The sequence below is a fragment of the Marmota flaviventris genome, chromosome 5 (assembly GCF_047511675.1).
Source record: "Marmota flaviventris isolate mMarFla1 chromosome 5, mMarFla1.hap1, whole genome shotgun sequence".
Lineage (NCBI taxonomy): Eukaryota > Metazoa > Chordata > Mammalia > Rodentia > Sciuridae > Marmota > Marmota flaviventris.
Window position 1 is genome coordinate 105,710,478 of NC_092502.1, and position 19,567 is coordinate 105,730,044.

The 19,567-nt window shown below is 43.5% G+C and overlaps 1 protein-coding gene across 2 annotated transcripts in view; it reads left to right on the forward strand.

Annotated features, from left to right (window-relative positions):
- Positions 1-18,482, forward strand: part of Map1b (microtubule associated protein 1B) — a 105,698-nt gene extending 87,216 nt beyond the window's left edge. For both annotated transcript variants that reach the window (XM_027927621.2, XM_071612496.1), the window contains 3 exons: positions 820-7,324; positions 10,287-10,525; positions 14,008-18,482. In XM_027927621.2, coding sequence (XP_027783422.2) covers positions 820-7,324; positions 10,287-10,525; positions 14,008-14,163 — 6,900 coding nt within the window. In that variant the 3' untranslated portion in view covers positions 14,164-18,482. The remainder of the gene's footprint in view (positions 1-819; positions 7,325-10,286; positions 10,526-14,007) is intronic.
- The last annotated feature ends 1,085 nt before the right edge of the window (positions 18,483-19,567 follow it).

The following is a 19,567-nucleotide window of genomic DNA, read 5'->3' on the forward strand; positions in this document are numbered from 1 at the left end:
GAATGAAGTTGGCCACAGGCTTGCATAATTACCCAACCACTTGAATCATTATGGCTTCAATAAAAGCATTTGCATTTACAGAGGATCTGCTGGGTGTACCACTCATGTTTTAAGTAGAGTGCACTGATGCCAGAAACCAGGAATTTTTTTTCGTAGTAATGGGCAATCTGCAACTTCTTGTGTCCCAGGGGGGAAAAAAACCCACCAAACTTTTTTCTTTTATGCCTACCAAATTCTGAGATGAGACAGGAAGAAGTGCATTATTATTTGAATTCCTTTTGATGTGTCCATCAGGCCTTTTTCTTTTTGCCAAGCCCAATGGATTAAAAGAAAAGGTTTTATGTCAGTGGTGAGATGACTCACATAGTCCCCTCCACACACATCCGTGATATTTAATATTTTTTTAAAGGGCATCTTTGCATGGCAAATACCCAGGGGGAATATTCAAAGTATTTTGTAACTGTGGGAGCGGAAGCACTGATCACCCAGATGGTCAGTGGTTTTGGAATTGGAGCAGAGTTCTGAAGTTCTCCTACAGGGCAAAGACATATGGGAGAAGGATTACTGGGCAGGTGTCAGGTGGAGGGGTGCTGGTGGTGGCAAAAGGGAGGAATGGGAGGCTCTAAACAGAGGCTGTTCAGCTCCCAGTATATAAATACGTCCGCATTTAAATAGCATGGCTACCCAAGTCCATCTCTGAAGCAGGTCCCAGTTGCAGTCAGTGATCCCATAATACCTGGTAATTGATGGAAGTGACGGATCAGTAATGACAGCCACTTAAACCTTTTCTTTCCTTTTTCCCTCCTTTTTTAAACCCAGATTGGGGAGTTACTGAGTACCACCCATCCTGCCAACAAAGCCAGCTTGACCCTGTTCTGTCCCGAAGAGGGGGACTGGAAGAACTCCAATCTTGACAGACACAATCTCCAAGACTTCATCAATATCAAACTCAACTCAGCTTCTATATTGCCAGAAATGGAAGGACTTTCTGAGTTTACCGAGTACCTCTCAGAATCAGTGGAAGTCCCATCTCCCTTTGACATCCTGGAACCTCCCACATCGGGTGGATTTCTGAAGCTCTCCAAGCCCTGCTGTTACATTTTCCCAGGAGGGCGGGGTGATTCTGCCCTGTTCGCTGTGAACGGATTCAATATGCTCATCAATGGAGGATCCGAAAGAAAATCCTGCTTCTGGAAGCTCATCCGACATTTGGACCGGGTGGACTCCATCCTGCTCACCCACATTGGGGATGACAATTTGCCCGGAATCAACAGCATGCTGCAGCGGAAGATCGCAGAGCTGGAGGAAGAGCAGTCCCAGGGTTCCACCACCAACAGTGACTGGATGAAAAACCTTATCTCCCCTGACTTAGGGGTCGTATTTCTCAACGTACCTGAAAACCTGAAAAACCCAGAGCCGAATATCAAGATGAAGAGAAGCATAGAAGAAGCTTGCTTCACACTCCAGTACCTAAACAAATTGTCCATGAAACCAGAGCCTCTCTTCCGAAGTGTCGGCAATACCATTGATCCTGTCATTCTTTTCCAAAAAATGGGAGTGGGGAAGCTTGAGATGTACGTGCTTAACCCCGTCAAGAGCAGCAAGGAAATGCAGTATTTTATGCAGCAATGGACTGGCACCAACAAAGACAAGGCTGAACTGATCCTGCCCAATGGTCAAGAAGTAGACATCCCAATTTCCTACCTGACGTCCGTCTCCTCTTTGATCGTGTGGCATCCAGCAAACCCTGCTGAGAAAATCATTCGAGTTCTGTTTCCAGGAAATAGCACCCAGTACAACATCCTGGAAGGGCTAGAAAAGCTCAAACATTTAGACTTCCTGAAGCAGCCGCTGGCCACCCAAAAAGATCTCACGGGCCAGGTGCCCACCCCGACCGTGAAACAAGTAAAGCTGAAGCAGAGGGCCGACAGCCGAGAGAGTCTCAAGCCAGCTGCCAAACCGGTGGCCAGCAAATCAGTGCGCAAGGAGTCGAAAGAAGAAACCCCCGAGGTCACAAAAGCTAATCAGGTGGAAAAGCCACCCAAAGTCGAAAGCAAAGAAAAGGTGATCGTGAAAAAAGACAAGCCAGTCAAAACAGAGACCAAACCTCCTGTGACGGAAAAGGAGGCACCCAGCAAAGAGGAGCAGCCTCCCGCCAAAACCGACGTGGCCGAGAAGCAAGCCACGGACGTCAAGCCCAAGACGGCCAAAGAGAAGATCGTGAAAAAAGAGACCAAGACCAAACCCGAGGAGAAGAAGGAGGAGAAGGAGAAGCCCAAGAAGGAAGTGGCTAAAAAGGAGGACAAAACACCTGTCAAGAAGGAGGAGAAACCCAAAAAGGAAGAGGTAAAGAAGGAAGTCAAGAAAGAAGTCAAGAAGGAAGAGAAAAAAGAACCCAAGAAAGAGGTTAAGAAAGAAACGCCACTGAAGGATGCCAAGAAGGAAGGGAAGAAGGAAGAAAAGAAGGACATGAAAAAGGAGGAGAAGGAGCCCAAAAAAGAAATCAAGAAACTCTCTAAGGACTCCAAGAAACCATCGACGCCCCTCTCTGAAGCAAAAAAACCAGCGGCTTTAAAACCAAAAGTAACCAAGAAGGAAGAGCCGGTCAAGAAGGAGTCTGCAGCTGCTGGGAAGCCAAAGGAGAAGGGGAAGATTAAAGTCGTCAAGAAGGAGGGCAAGACTGCCGAGGCTGCAGCTGCAGCGGTCGGCGCCGTGGCCACCTCGGCAGCCGCTGTGGCAGCGGCTGGGATAGCAGCCACCGGCCCTGCCAAAGAACTGGAGGCCGAGAGGTCTCTTATGTCATCCCCTGAGGATCTCACCAAGGACTTTGAAGAGCTAAAGGCGGAAGAGATTGATGTAGCCAAGGACATCAAGCCCCAGCTGGAACTCATCGAAGACGAAGAGAAACTGAAGGGAACCGAGCCAGTGGACGCCTACGTCCTCCAGAAAGAGACAGAAGTCATCAAAGGTTCTGCCGAGTCTCCCGATGAGGGGATCACCACCACTGAAGGGGAGGGCGAATGCGAGCAAACTCCGGAAGAGCTGGAGCCGGTCGAGAAACCGGGGGTGGACGACATTGAAAAATTTGAAGATGAAGGAGCTGGTTTCGAGGAGTCCTCGGAGACGGGAGATTATGAGGAGAAGGCAGAAACCGAGGAGGCTGAGGAGCCCGAAGAAGATGGTGAGGAAAACGTGTGCACCTCCAAGCACAGCCCCACGGAGGATGAGGAGAGTGCCAAGGCAGAGGCAGATGTGCACATCAAGGAGAAGAGGGAGTCTGTGGCCAGTGGGGACGACCGGGCAGAAGAAGACATGGACGAGGCCGTTGAGAAAGGAGAAGCTGAACAATCTGAGGAGGAGGAGGCTGAAGAGGAGGACAAAGCAGAGGATGCCAGAGATGAATATGAGCCGGAAAAAATGGAAGCTGAAGATTATGTGATGGCCGTGGTTGACAAGGCTGCGGAGGCTGGGGGTGCCGAGGATCAGTATGGATTCCTCACCACATCAGCCAAGCAACCGGGAGTCCAGTCTCCTGGCCGAGAACCTGCGTCTTCAATTCACGATGAGACTCTACCTGGAGGCTCAGAGAGTGAGGCCACTGCTTCTGATGAGGAGAATCGAGAAGACCAGCCTGAGGAATTCACTGCCACCTCTGGCTACACTCAGTCTACCATTGAGATATCTAGCGAGCCCACCCCCATGGATGAGATGTCTACTCCTCGCGATGTGATGAGTGACGAGACCAACAACGAAGAGACAGAGTCGCCATCTCAGGAATTCATAAACATCACCAAATACGAGTCTTCACTGTATTCTCAGGAATACTCCAAAACGACCGTCACCCCATTCAACGGATTATCCGATGGGTCAAAAACCGATGCCACCGAGGGCAAGGATTATAATGCTTCAGCCTCCACCATATCCCCACCCTCCTCCATGGAGGAAGACAAATTCAGCAAATCTGCTCTACGTGATGCTTACTATTCAGAAGAGAAAGAGGTGAAAGCGAGTACCACGTTGGAGATCAAAGATATCGTCTCCCCGGTTTCGGATGAGAAGCTTAGCCCAGCCAAGAGTCCATCCTCGAGTCCGTCTCCGCCGTCACCCATAGAGAAGACCCCCCTGGGTGAACGTAGTGTGAACTTCTCTCTGACGCCCAATGAGATTACAGTCTCCACAGAGGCCGAAGTGGTCCCTGTGTCTCCTGAGGTGACCCAGGAAGTAGTTGAAGAACATTGTGCTAGTCCTGAGGAGAAGACTCTGGAAGTGGTGTCTCCGTCGCAGTCTGTGACTGGCAGTGCCGGCCACACACCTTACTACCAATCTCCCACCGAGGAGAAAGCTAGTCACCTCCCTACAGAGGTCACTGAAAAGCCAGCAGCAGTGCCAGTGAGCTTTGAATTCAGTGATGCCAAAGATGAGAGTGAAAGGGCTTCCATAAGCCCCATGGATGAACCCGTGCCTGACTCAGAGTCGCCTATGGAAAAAGTCCTGTCTCCTTTACGCAGCCCTCCCCTGATTGGATCCGAGTCTGCATATGAAAGTTTTCTCAGTGCTGATGACAAGGCTCTTGGCAGATATGCCCAAAGCCCCTTTGAAGGAAAGAATGGAAAACAAGACTTTGCAGACCAAGTCAGTCCAGTTTCTGAAATGACGTCCCCTGGTCTTTACCAAGACAAACAGGAGGTCAGAAGTACAGACTTCACCCCAATCAAGGAAGACTTTGGTCCAGAAAAGAAAACCGATGATGTTGAAGCCATGAGTTCTCAACCAGCACTGGCTTTGGATGAAAGGAAATTGGGAGGAGATGTCTCTCCAACCCAAATAGATGTCAGTCAGTTTGGATCTTTCAAAGAAGATACCAAGATGTCCATTTCTGAAGGCACCGTCTCAGACAAGTCAGCCACTCCTGTTGATGAGGGTGTAGCAGAAGACACCTACTCTCACATGGAGGGTGTGGCCTCGGTCTCCACCGCCTCCGTGGCTACGAGCTCATTTCCGGAACCAACAACAGATGATGTGTCTCCTTCTCTGCATGCGGAAGTTGGCTCCCCACATTCCACAGAAGTCGATGACTCCCTTTCAGTGTCTGTTGTGCAAACGCCTACCACTTTCCAGGAGACAGAGATGTCTCCATCTAAAGAAGAATGCCCAAGACCAATGTCAATTTCTCCTCCAGATTTTTCCCCCAAGACAGCCAAATCCAGGACACCAGTTCAAGATCACAGATCGGAACAGTCCTCAATGTCTATTGAGTTTGGCCAAGAATCTCCTGAGCACTCCCTTGCTATGGACTTCAGTCGACAGTCTCCAGATCACCCTGCGGTGGGTGCAAGTATGCTTCACATCACTGAAAATGGGCCAACTGAAGTGGACTATAGTCCTTCTGACATGCAAGACTCCAGTTTATCACATAAGATACCACCAACGGAGGAGCAGTCCTATACCCAAGATAATGATCTCTCCGAGCTCATCTCAGTGTCTCAGGTGGAGGCCTCCCCATCCACCTCTTCTGCTCATACCCCATCTCAGATAGCTTCTCCCCTGCAAGAAGAAACTCTATCCGATGTTGCTCCTCCCAGAGAGATGTCCTTATATGCCTCACTCACCTCTGAGAAGGAGCAAAGTCTGGAAGGAGAGAAGCTCTCTCCAAAATCTGATATCTCTCCACTCACCCCACGAGAGTCCTCTCCTTTATATTCACCTGGTTTTTCAGATTCTACCTCTGCCGTCAAAGAGAACACAACAGCTTGCCATACCTCCTCATCTCCACCTATAGACGCAGCATCTGCAGAGCCCTTTGGCTACCGTGCCTCCATGTTATTTGATACGATGCAACATCATCTTGCCTTGAATAGAGATTTGGCCACATCTGGCATGGAGAATGACAATGGAGGAAAGACACCTGGTGACTTTAGCTATGTCTATCAAAAGTCTGAGAAAACCACCAGGTCCCCAGATGAAGAAGATTATGACTATGAGTCTTCTGAGAAAACCTCCAGAACCCCAGATATGGGCAGCTATTACTATGAGAAGACGGAGAGAACCATAAAATCTGCCTGTGACAGTGGCTACTCCTACGAGACCATTGAGAAGACCATCAAGGCCCCTGAAGATGGTGGGTATGCCTGTGAAATCACCGAGAAGACCACACGGACCCCTGAAGAGGGTGGCTACTCTTACGAGATAAGTGAGAAGACCACACGGACCCCTGAAGTGAGCGGTTACAGCTATGAAAAGACCGAGAGGGCTAGACGGCTCCTGGATGACATCAGCAATGGCTACGACGACTCTGAGGAGGGTGGCCACACACTTGGGGATGCCAGCTACTCTTATGAGACCACTGAGAAAATTTCCAGCTTCCCTGAATCTGAAAGTTACTCCTACGAGACGTCTACAAAAACAGCCAGAAGCCCTGATAGTTCTACATACTGTTATGAGACGATGGAGAGAATTACTAAAACCCCCCAGGCATCTACATATTCTTACGAGACTTCAGATCGCTGCTACACTGCGGAGAAGAAGTCCCCCTCAGAGGCCCGCCAGGATGTGGATTTATGCCTCGTGTCCTCCTGTGAGTACAAGCATCCCAAGACAGAGCTCTCACCCTCCTTCATCAATCCCAACCCTCTGGAGTGGTTTGCCAGTGAAGAGCCCACTGAAGAATCTGAGAAGCCCCTCACTCAGTCAGGGGGAGCCCCACCACCCCCAGGAGGAAAGCAGCAGGGACGACAGTGTGATGAGACCCCACCTACCTCAGTCAGTGAGTCGGCCCCATCCCAGACCGACTCTGATGTCCCTCCAGAGACAGAAGAGTGTCCTTCCATCACAGCCGATGCAAACATCGACTCCGAAGATGAGTCAGAAACCATCCCCACAGACAAAACTGTCACGTACAAGCACATGGACCCCCCGCCTGCCCCCATGCAGGACCGCAGCCCTTCTCCACGCCACCCTGACGTGTCCATGGTCGACCCAGAGGCCTTGGCCATTGAGCAGAACCTGGGCAAAGCTCTGAAGAAGGACCTGAAAGAGAAGACTAAGACCAAGAAGCCAGGGACAAAGACCAAGTCCTCGTCACCTGTCAAAAAGGGGGACGGGAAGTCCAAGCCCTCAGCAGCTTCACCAAAACCGGGGGCCTTGAAAGATACCTCAGATAAGGTGTCCAGAGTGGCTTCTCCTAAGAAGAAAGAATCTGTGGAAAAAGCAGCGAAAACCACCGCCACTCCTGAAGTCAAAGCTGTGCGAGGGGAAGAGAAGGACAAGGAGACCAAGAATGCCGCCAACGCTTCCGCATCCAAATCAGCAAAGACTGCCACCGCAGGTAGGCCCAGGGCACCGGGCATCCTTGGGAGGTCATGCAGTTCTTTCCCTCTTTGACTTTGTGCTGGGAGGACAGGGGAGCAAACATGGATGCTTCACTTCCCCCCATTACTCTCTCCTGCTGAAGGTCTGTTTCTGAGCCCAATGTGGACTTGGGCTTAGGGGTAGCTCAGAGTATGGCCCAGAACAGCTCTGATGGGACAGTGGGATTCCTGGCTTTGCACCATTCTGGAGTATAGCAACTGCATTCCTGATCAAAACCTTCAGAGCCAGGGGTATGAGTTTCAAGCTGCTCTGAAGACTGGCTTCAGATGTGCCGGCCGAGGTTACAAGGGCTAGAAGCTCCAAAAGGCCTAGAGAGAACTAGAAATTCCATCCCAACCGCCAATGACCTGCCAAGGCCCAGGATTTTAGAGTCCTATTTTTTTAAAAAATAAGATTTTTAAAAATAAAATCATGAAAATTTAATATTATCATTTTTTTTTATTTAATGAAAAAAATGACCAGTTTGGAGATACATTCCCATTGAAGGAAATGTTGTTTTCTTATCAGCTAACATACACTGTAATTCCAGTTGATATTTCTGACTTCTGATCATTCCTGATTTGCCTCTGAGTCTCAGATTTATCAGTTTATAGTAGTGATTTGGGATTTTGATGACACTGGATTTTGGTAGCACAGCTTCATCTTGTTGCTTCTAAGTAGTCATGAGGATTTGTACTAAAGCTCTTTTTTTCTTTCTTTCTTTATGTAATTATCCAGGGATTTTTAGATCACCATTCACAAAGGCATATAAATTGACCCAAAATCATGAAACAAAAAATAATTTGAATAATATTTCCTTGATTTATTGGAGAATATCAGAGAGATGACCCTTTGGGGCTCTCAAATTCCATGCATTTTATGGTATCTTGGTTACAGATGCAGATTTTACTTTATGTGAAGCATCAATTTTAAGACTCAGTTCTTACGAGATTGGGTCTTTTTATGTACACAGAGAAAATAAATGGAATTTGTTCATGCTTAGTATAAATATAAACCCACCAGATAATTAACCCTTTGGTCTGAAAGAGCTGATGACCTGCACTAAGGAGAAAGCATGGAATCCCTTCAAATTAATAATAATAAAAAAAAAAAAACAGATGAAATTTTGCAGAACATATACACCCTAGCCCACGGAATTGATATTAAAAAAAAAAAAGACTTTCTTGAACATTTAAGGAGACAATTTAAAGACAAAGTAATAAAGAGGATTTAATTTTTATTTACTTTGAAGATGCTTTTAGATTTCTAAAAAGACAAAGTTGCCCATTTAACTGATTTTAAAAGCAAATTTGGGTGGACTTCTGGTGATTTCCAGTTTGTGCTTCTGTGAGCATTATTAATTTGGTTTTGATGGTAGCAGTTTAATATTCAAGATAAAATTGCAAACAAATTTAATTATTAGAACAGCAATTCAAACTTCTGTTAGAGTCAGGATTCTTTAGAAGGTCCCCAAATGGTTGCTTACAGCTCAGATTGACTAAAATGGTCTGTGAATGTATTTATAAAATGAGCTTATTTACCTCAAACATTAATTTGGCCGATTCTTGCTACTTCCTTAACCCACTAAAAGTAAATCTGGGCAATTGATGGAATTCACTGGAACTTTTTAAACTCTGAGATGAGAGTTTTTACACATCCCATGGAGAAAGGAGAGCAGGTTAAGTGTATAGAATCTCACCGGCATTTCAGATGGTTTAGGCAGTGATCATAAACTGCACATTAGAGTCCCCTGGGGTGCTTTTAAAAGATCATGGTGCCCAGACCCCAGCCCTAGCGCACTTAAGAAGACTGTGGAGGAGAAGGCCTTGGCATCAGTAAGCAACCAGGGTGACTCTAATCATGCAGGGAGAGTGACGGACCACTGCCCTAGAGTGTTAGCTTTACTCGTTCAAAAGCATTAAACCTTCAAACCAGAAGAAGTTAGCAAGGCAGCTGACGAAACAGGGTGCCAGGAAATTTGGGGGTTAATCTGAACTGCTTCTTTGCCCAGGCCGTTCTGGGTTAGGCTGGAAATTTTGGCTCCAAGGTGCCCCTTTCTGCAGTCTGATATGTCCTGATTGGTTAGCAAAAGCCTAGTCTTTCTAGACCTTCCTTTGCCAAATGTTGGTGTCCATCCCTGCATAGGGAGAGATGTCTCACAGCACTGTGCGAAGGCGAGAATACAGTGTTTCCTTGGGTTATGAATGGTGAGTAGGGCCCTGGAGAGCATATAGGGTGAAGATCTGAACTACTTACTAGGACAGAGGTTAGGGCATACTATTCAGCTATGGGCACAACCGCTATCAATTGATACCCTAAAGTGAACTGCTAAGATCTCTTAACTGCGGCTGGGTGTGATGACATACTTCTATAATCCCAATATCTCAGGAGGGTTGCAGGTGCGAGGGCAACTTCAGCAACTTAGTGAAACCTAGTTTCAAAATAAGAAGGACTGGGGATATAGCTTAGTGGTAGAATGCCCCTGGGTTCAGTACTCAGTACCACCAAAATCGATCAATCAATCAATCATTGCGTAACTATGGTTTGCCAGATGCAGATGCTTCTTTTTGATTTTTAAGGTGTTTCCTAGATCACTTTTCAGATTTAGATGATGTTAGTAGCTCCTTTAGGAAGGTGTTGCTATCTACTTCTGTCGTTGCAAGGGCCTTGAAACTTACTTGAAACTTCTTACTTCATAATGGGTTGTGCACAGAGGGCAAACATCCCACTCTTCGTTTCTCCTACTGAAGTGATAAACAACCATGGAATTCTCGTATCGCTAGTGTTAGATGTCCTGTACACGTTATTGGGGAGATGGAGATGCTTTCACTTCTTTGCCTGTCTCAGAGAGCCTGCTTGGGGATGAGTGGGGGAGGTACATTGGACAGACAGCTCTCTTCATGTTACTGAGACCCTTGCTTTGTCTTTGTTTACCAAAGGACCAGGAGCCACCAAGACGGCCAAGTCCTCAGCTGTGCCTCCAGGCCTCCCTGTGTATTTGGACCTGTGCTATATTCCCAACCACAGCAACAGTAAGAATGTTGATGTTGAATTTTTCAAGAGAGTGAGGTCGTCCTACTATGTGGTGAGTGGGAATGACCCTGCTGCTGAGGAGCCCAGCCGGGCTGTCCTGGATGCCTTGTTGGAAGGGAAGGCTCAGTGGGGCAGCAACATGCAGGTAAGGGCCCGAGGACCTTGGCTGCACTGTGGTTGAACTGGGGCCAGAGGCAGAGGGAGGGAGCCATGTTTAGCAAGGCACCTTTGTCATTGAGGATCTGTACAAGGTGCCTCCCCAAACTGTCACACATGAAATCTCCTCAGGACAAAGTCAGTTTAACCCACAGAAGATGGTCTAAAAGAGTATTTTTTTTAATTCGTTCTTTTTAGTTATACATGACAGCAGAATCCATTTTGATCTAATTATATTAGCATTGGATATATCTTATTTTAGTTAGAATTCCATTCTAATGGATGTACATGATGGTGTTGTTTTCATATATGTACATGGGAAAACTATGTCAGATTCATTCTACTGTTTGTTCCTTGCCTATCCCCGCTCCCTTCCCATCATTCCGCATTGTCTAATCCACTGCACTTCTACTCTTGCCCTCACTGCTCCTTTCACATTATCAGAGAAAATATTCAACCTTTGGTTGTTTGGACTGATTTACTTCACTTAGCACAATAGTTTTCAGATCTATCCCTTTGCTGGCACATGTCATAATTTCATTCTTCTTAATGCTGAGTAATACTCCATTGTGCATATATACCGCAGCTTCTTTATCTATTCATCTATTGAAGGACACCGAGGTTGGTTCCATAATTTAGCCATTGTGAATTGAGCTGCTATAAACATCGATGTGGCTACATCACTGTAGTATGCTGCCTTTAAGTCCTTTGGGTTTATACTGAGGAGTGGGATAACTGGGTCAAATGGTGGTTCCATTCCAAGTTTTCTGAGGAATCTCCATACTGATTTCCAGAGTGGTTGTACCAATTTGCAGTCCCACCAGCAATGAATGAGTGAACCTTTTCCCCCACATCCTCACCAACATTGTTACTTGTATTCCTGGTCATTGCCTTTCTGGCTGGAGTGAGATGGAATCTCAGTGTAATTTTAATTGCTTTTCTCTAATTGCTAGGTACGTTGAACATTTTTTCATATATTTGTTGACCCTTAATATTCTGTGAAGTGTCTGTTCAGTTTCTTTGCCCAATTATTGATTGGGTTATTATTATTGTAATTATTTTTATTTTGGTGTTAAGTTTTTTGAGTTCCTTATATATCCTGGAAATTAATGCTTTATCTGAGGTGGCAAAGATTTTCTCCATTCTGTAGGCTTTCTCTTCACACTCTTGATTGTTTTCTTTAATGTGGAGAAGCTTTTTGGTTTGATGCCATCCCATTTATTGATTATTAATTTTACTTCTTGCTCTTTAGGAGTCTTATTAAGGAAGTCAGTTCCTGAGCCAATATGTTGGAAGGTTAGGGCTACATTTTCTTCTAATGTGTGCAGATTTAGTCTAATACTTAAGTTCTTAATCCACTTTAAGCTGAGTTTTGTGCAGGGAGAGAGAAAGGTGTTAAATTTAATTCTGCTGCATATGGATTTCCAGTTTCCCAGCACCACTTGTTGAAGAGTCTATCTTTTGTCCAATGCATGTTATTGGCACCTTTGTCTAGTGTGAGGTAACTATATTTTTGTGGGTTTGACTCTATCTTCTTTTCTATACTATTGGTCTTTTTGCTTGTTTTAGTGCCAAAACCATGCTGTTTTTGTTACTATAGCTCTATAGTATAATTTTAGATCTGGTATTGTGATGTATCCTGCTTCACTTTTCTTGCTAAGGATTGCTTTGGCTATTCTGGGTCTCTCATTTTTCCAAATGAATTTCATGAATGCTTTTTCTATTTCTATGAAGAATGTCATTGGGATTTTAATAGGAATTGCATTCTATCTGTGTAGCACTTTTGGTAGTATGGCCATTTTGACAATATTAATTCTGCCTATCCAAGAGCATGGGAGATCTTTCCATCTTCTAAGATCTTCAGTTTTTTTTCTTTAGTGTTCTATAGTTTTCACTTTAGAGGTCTTTTGCCTCTTTTGTTAGATTGATTTCCAAGTTTTTTTTTGTTTTGTTTGTTTTTTGAGGATATTGTGAATGGGATGGTTTTCCTAATTTCTTTTTTAGCTGATTCATCATTGTCATACAGAAATGTAATTGATTTGAGTGTTAATTTTGTGTCCTGCTACTTTGCTGAATTCATTTATGAGTTCTAGAAGTTTTTGGTAGAGTTTTTTGGGTCTTCTCAATATAAAATTATGTCATTGACTCAGAGGTATTTTGAACTCTTCTTTTCCCATTTGTATACCTTTTATTTTATTCTTTTACCTAATTGCTGTGGGTAGAGATTCAAGGACTGTGTTGAATAGAAGTGGTGAAAGTGGGCATCCCTGTGTTATTTCTGTCTAAAGTAGTATTCTTGATGCCACCAACAACCATCACTTTGGAGGAAAGCCACCTTACCTAAGGCATAATCTATTCATCTACAAAATGGACTGAAGGTTAATTGCCCTCCCCCAATATATGAGTATTGTGCATGCAAATCAAAGTGGTTATATTTCCACGGGAGAACTGCTGAAGAAGTGCATTCACTCCTTTGTTTTTTATGGATGGACCGAAGGTAAGAACTTTAGAAAATCAACTGTCCAGGTGAAATTCCATAGTAGGAGCATTGACTCCTGAAGAATATGCCTAACTCCCAAACCAAGTGTCTAGCTATGAACCACCCTGTCAGTACGGTTGGGATCTTTGTTCATCCAAATTTTACTTATGCTTCTGCACAGGATCATTAGTAAACTATGTTTGCATACTATTAAATAGAATTGCTTATTTAATCATATGAAATCTAATGTAGCCAGGCGCATTAGATTTCACACCCCTATAATCTCAGCAACTCAGGAGGCCTGCGGCAGGAGGATGCCAAGCTTGAGGCCAGTCTCAGTCTCAGGGGAGAAAAAAAAAAAACAACTGGGGAGGATATAGCTAGCTCATAGCTCATTGGTGGAGTGTGCTTGGGCTCAATCCCCAGTACCAAAAAAAAGGTAAAAGAAATCTAATGTGAAACAGCCAGTTGCCTCCTAAGGAATATTACATTTTTAAGTCATTAACCACCTATCCCACTCACCTACCTCCCAGCCACACATGCAAAGACACATATCTTCATTTCCAGAAAAATGTTAGTTACACCTAGTGGGTGGGTTTTCTGAGGTTGTTGAGCTACAATAATAACTAAAACTCCTTTAACTAAATATGCATTTTATTTTATGTAAAACTTACTGGCTGAAAGAAAATGTAAGAAATAGCCTTAATCAAGGTACTTAATGAACATTAAAGGATTGAAAAAACAACAGTGAATTTAGATGAACTAATTGACAAGTCTCTAGTTGCCTTTGGTTCTAGTCTTCCACTCTTTTTTGTGTGTATTTATTCTGGTTCCTTGCAAATGTAGGTTGAAAAAAAAGACTTGCATTCCTTGAGGAAAATAGAACATTTTTCTTTCATTCCCCATCTTCTAGTGGTCTAATACCTTGGGTTTGTACTATTTTTGCATCTGGTTTCTGTCCCTGCCCTTAAACAGCTGTTTTCTCCCTGCAGGTAACTCTGATCCCAACTCATGACTCAGAAGTGATGAGGGAATGGTACCAGGAGACCCATGAGAAACAGCAAGACCTCAACATCATGGTTTTAGCCAGCAGCAGCACAGTGGTTATGCAAGATGAATCTTTCCCTGCATGCAAGATAGAACTGTAAAAACCAAGGCCAGCCACACCACAGGATTTGAACTTTGTTTCCAGAAATTCTTCAATTTGAAACTACCTTTTCTAAAACGCCAGTTCATCTAATTAAGTCGCCGAACAGTTACCTGCCAAATGCTATCCTGTGTCATGGTGACGCAAGTCACTAATATTTCTCAGTTTTTGCTGATTGCTAAGGGAAGTAACAGTATTCCCACAATAGGGTTCAAGTTACTACAAAATTACCTACCCCAGTTCATCTCTGCTGAACATTTGGAAACCATGCACTAGCAAACCCAACTGACTTCTGCTAGGTAGAGGCATTTGTCTTAGAGAGAGAGAGAGAGAGAGGGAGGGAGGGAGAGAGGGAGTGAGGGAGTGAGCGCACAAAGAGAATGCAGGAGAGAGAGAGAGAGGAAGAATGAGAAAGAAAAAGAATGCAAGAAAAGGAGATGGAGTGGAGAGGTTCTGGTGAGATACCCAGAGAGGAAAAGAGAGAGCAGGGTGGGGTAAAGAGAAGAAAACCAACAATGAGGTCTGCATTTCCTCAGGCAGTAGGTATTCTGTAGTCTACACAGGCCAAGTTTTCCATTTTTGTCAGTCTTAAGTCATCATTTTCTAAAGCAAGCTGGCTAGAGGAATACAAAAAGAACAAAACTTGTCATGAGGGCATGTGAGATTGTCACGCCTTAATTAAGCTCCTTCAGTTTGAAGGCTGCACATTGACATGCTGTAGTGAGTGTAGACTGCACACACAAGTGGAATGAGCCCCATTCAGAACTCTCAGACTCTTTAGACACACGAGTAGATTGATCTAAGGCATGCTCCCAGCATTTGTCCACCCACTTAGTCCACACTGCGTCAATTAACCTGCATGCGTCAACGCCCAAGTCCACCCCAATTAACTGAAGCAAATACCAAAGCAGTTGGGAGTACATATGGTAGACAATTTGCCTTAGGAAGTGACTTGAATGTACAAAGATACTTGATGCACTTATTTTTTAATGAGAGACAGCAAGTTTATAAAACATCCGTGTAGGATTATAGATACTCCAGTTGAAGAAGCACGTGTGTGCACATGGGGGTTACTAGAAGTTGATCTGATTGGTCCAACAGTTTGATGCTGAGTCATGCGTGCTGAATACCACGCCAGTGCACCCGTGACCCCTCAGCCAAACAAGTTGCACCTTTCATAGCTTCTTCACTACTGCAAATTCAAGACTGAAAAGGCTTCTATGATCAGAACTGGGAAAAAAGTGAATCTTATGGTGGAAGAGGTTCTCAGCAAGTGTACAGTATTTACCTTCCTTTGTCTTACATTGGCTTTTTTAATTTTCCATTAATTTCAACATGATTATGGGAACAAGTGTACAGAACTTTTTTTTTTTTAGCTATGTGAGAACTTTTCATAGATGAACTTTTTAACTAACGTTTTAATTTACAGGAAAATACAAAAGAAAAATTTCAAGCGATAGTCTTTTTTTTTTAAGTGTTTCATAAGACAAAAATTGAATAATTTTTTGAAGTTCTGGCAAGATTGAAGTCTTAAGATTGCAGTAATAATATTTATTAAAAACCCAAAACTACCAGGAAGAATGATACCTCCCACCTTTTGATTCCCATAACCTAAAAATTTGAGTATGGGCTATTTGAGAGTGGGAGAGAACAGCATGGTAGGCTAATTTCAGGGTCTTTACGAGTCTATCACCCAGTGGTACCCTACATACTTCTTTCAAGATCTTCAACCATGAGGTAAAAGAGCCAAGTTCAAAAGAACCCTAGCACATGGGATTTTCTTTTTTGGAAAAAATAAGTAATAGATTGACAACAAATGAATCCCCCACTCCTGTTGTTCATCATGTAGAGTTCAGACATACTGTCCATCGCTGTCATCATTGAACCATGAACCTGGGAAGCCAGATCATGATTAAAACTGACGTCCGGTTTCAAGTTGCAGCTCCATGCACCCAGTGTTTGGATGTGGCAAACTTCTCAGTGACAACTGTGCTGTGCTCTGTCATGTCACGTTTCCTGCAGACTCTTAAGATCTACGGAGTAGTGAACAATGACCTCATTTTATTTTCTGTGTTAGTTATTTATTTCAGAATTAACATTTTAGTTTATTTTTGTCTGTTAAGTGTTTGTTTTGCACTGCTAACTAATATGAGGGTTTAAACAATGCTTCTTCAGGGTCCCTCACTGAGGACCCGTGCAGTCTACTTAATGCTGTGAATTACATTTTCCAAATGTTTAACTTTTTTTTAAGAAAATTAATATTCTATTTTTGTTAGGCTTCTCTAGGAATACAGTTTTTATTTATTGCCCTATTTCTTTTTAAGTTTTTAAAAATAACACACTAAGGGTACAAAAATGTCACACCTGATGGAAGAGTCATTGTGACCAAAATGGGTTTCATTGAGCATAAACTCATCTACCTAAAACTTCTTTTATGAGAAGCCCATAAAATTACTCAAGTTTATTATTTAATGGTTAGTTATTGAGTTGGTTCACATAATGCCTGGGAAGAGAAACATTTCCTAGCCTTCTTGCCAAATCCAGACCTCTGGTTGATTTTTCTTTGATAGAAGATGGAGTTACTTTCCAATTTTCCAAATTAAAGTTACTTAAGTTGTATATTATTTTGCTTTTAAAAAAAGTGCAAACACTTTTGGAGAATTATAGCCAGTCTTCAGTTATAACCTCTCTACCCACTCCTTGCCCCAACCCCCTACTCCTCTATGGAATTTAATGAGAAAAATATAAAAAACTGTCATTGGTCAGCTGGCTCTTTTTCCTATGAAATCTATCAGTACTGTCCTCCATTCGTTGTTCTCTATGATGGCCACAGAGCCTGAGTATACCAGGAAAACCAATATTTGCATTACAGGTTGCTCTTGTCCTTCTAGACATCTTTCCTACCTGTGTGACTAACCTAATTTTGCTAGTTCCATAAATACACAATTAGTTTAGTAACAGCCATCAGAAAGTACCATGTACCTTCATGGTGAGAGCTAAAACTCGACACAGACTTCTAGGAGCTTTGTTCATACCGATTACTTAATCCAATTGTATAGATTTGAATATTTGAGTGGAAGGAATTTCCATTCTGTTTAAATGATGGGATTCTATTGCGATAGCACTCATGATCATGACCTTTTTTGGTAGTATTCTTAAACAAAATTCTACAGAGACTAAATGTTAAGAGACGATCCTCCATTTTCAATTTTAACCAATTCTATCCCCTTTCTCAAAACCCCAACCCCTGTGCATGCTTTCTCAGTCTTGTGGTGGGACTGGATACAATGACTGACCCCTCCCTCTTTAAACACCATTTTTCCATGGAGTTCAAAAGGAAAAAAAATTTTTTCTTAACGTTACATATCATAGTGAATGGTTTCCCCAGTGTATATGGATGTTTTAAGTGTCTCCAATAGCTTATGAAGTTTAGGAGCTTTCCAATATTCATTTAATAAGATTTAATCATTTGCTAATGGAAATTTTTCCACCTTCCATTTTTCCCTCTGTTACCAAATTTCAGCTCCGAGGAGCTGCTCTACAATTCTGGAATTGCTTTTCTTGCCTCTCTTTAGTCATCTGTCACAGGAGGTTTCTGCTCAGTAACGATATTGTGCGTTAGGAGAACTTTTTATTTTTATTTTTTCGTGCTTCAGATGTAGGAGAAAAGATCCTGTTTCCATTTGAAAGGAACTGTTAAGCTTTTTATCTTTTAACCAACTGAACAACACACCAAAAGCAGCCTAGAGATGAGCATTTCTTTGAAAGCAATTAGGTTATTCACCTGGTATTAAAACTATCTACTATTTAAAAAAAAATCTGTGACTTTTACGAAGTTCATTTTAAAAGGCAGCATCAAAAACTGAAAAAGGAAGGGAAGAAAAAGTCAACAGCTTCTCTGCACTTGTTTGGAGCTCCCCAAAGCGGGAGCCACAGAGAAGAGGCTCGGACCGGGCTGCCCCTTGGAGAACACCCTGCAGCCAGCAGTTGGGAGTCACGCTTTCCATGCTGCACGCACGCAGCCCCTTCACTTTCCAGCCCCTACAAGGAGTGGTCCTGAGCTGGGCTGAGAAGCACTTCACACTCCTCTCTCTTGTTCTGAATGGTGTTTGTGTCAGTCTGCAGCTGTGTATGGCATTATGTCTTATAATCCTGCATCACTTCTATCCTATCCAGTCATATCTAATGTAGAAAATTAGTTTCCAGTGAAAGTAATATGTAGTGCTTTTATGATATTTGTGTGCAATATCCCCTCTTCCATTGAGGATATTTGATGTAAAGGAAAAAAAAAAAAAAAACTCAGTTCCACAATAAAATACAAAAGTGGCAAAAGTTCACGCATTCCCCGTGCTGTTTTTGGCTTTGTGTCCCGAGTTGGGCTCTGCCATCCATGACGGGGGTGACCACATTCTTTTCAGACTGCTTTTTTGTGGCTACTCATTGATTGATGTGTGTAGCCAAACTCTCAAGGAGGTTAGAGTCTTAAGGACAGAAACTGGGAGTTGAGGGAGAAGAATAATAAAAACAGTGGCCTAAAAACAAAATAGTTAAAGGAGAATATTAGCTGGGCTTCCTGCACAAACCACAAAAAAAACGAGAAAGCAGATTTGAATGCTGGCTCTGCCACCTCCAGCTGGGTGACCTGTCATTTAATCTTTCTGGAGTTTTCTTCTCTGTAAAATGAGAGAGCTCAACTAAAGGGTCAGATGGGCTGGTCCCTCCTGAGATGTGTTCTGTAAGCTGTCATGATTATTAGAGCTGAATAAGCTATATCTAACTAACATAGTGTGCTGTATATTTCACTCACACTCATTAATGTGAAAAATTATTATATAAACCGTTTGAATGCCAGAGAGGAAATCCTACTTGTTTAAGTATTTTGAATACATCTGTATTCCCAAAACACTTACACAAGTAGGATTTCCTATATGCCATTTAAATGGTTTTCCTGCCTTTACTCTGTACCCAGTGGCGGGTTCTACTTGGCTTGTGGAATTTAAAGAGGAACAAAACAACTTCTGTCCAAGCTGGTTTAGGAAGACAGGCCAGCAGAGAGGCATCGATGCTACATTGTGACAAGGGCTCCTAAAATTGAAGAGTGAGCTTAGATGACCATAAGAGAAACCAGTGGCAATGTGTATGCTGAGCCCTGGAAAGAGGGAGAGAAAGCAAATTCCAGGCAGAGGACACACCACGGCTCAGCAGAGAGCGGGATCAGCATCTGTTGGGGCAGAGACAGCTCAGGATGGCAGCGCATAGTGGGGATCCCAAGGCCCCCCGGGGGGATGTGCCTATGGGGTGTTCAGTGGAGACCTCTAGCACCTGGCCATGTCTGTCTTCAGAGATGGTCTTTGACCTCACAAGTCCCCTGCAGTCTGTCCTGAGTCGCTATGATGTTCCTTTGT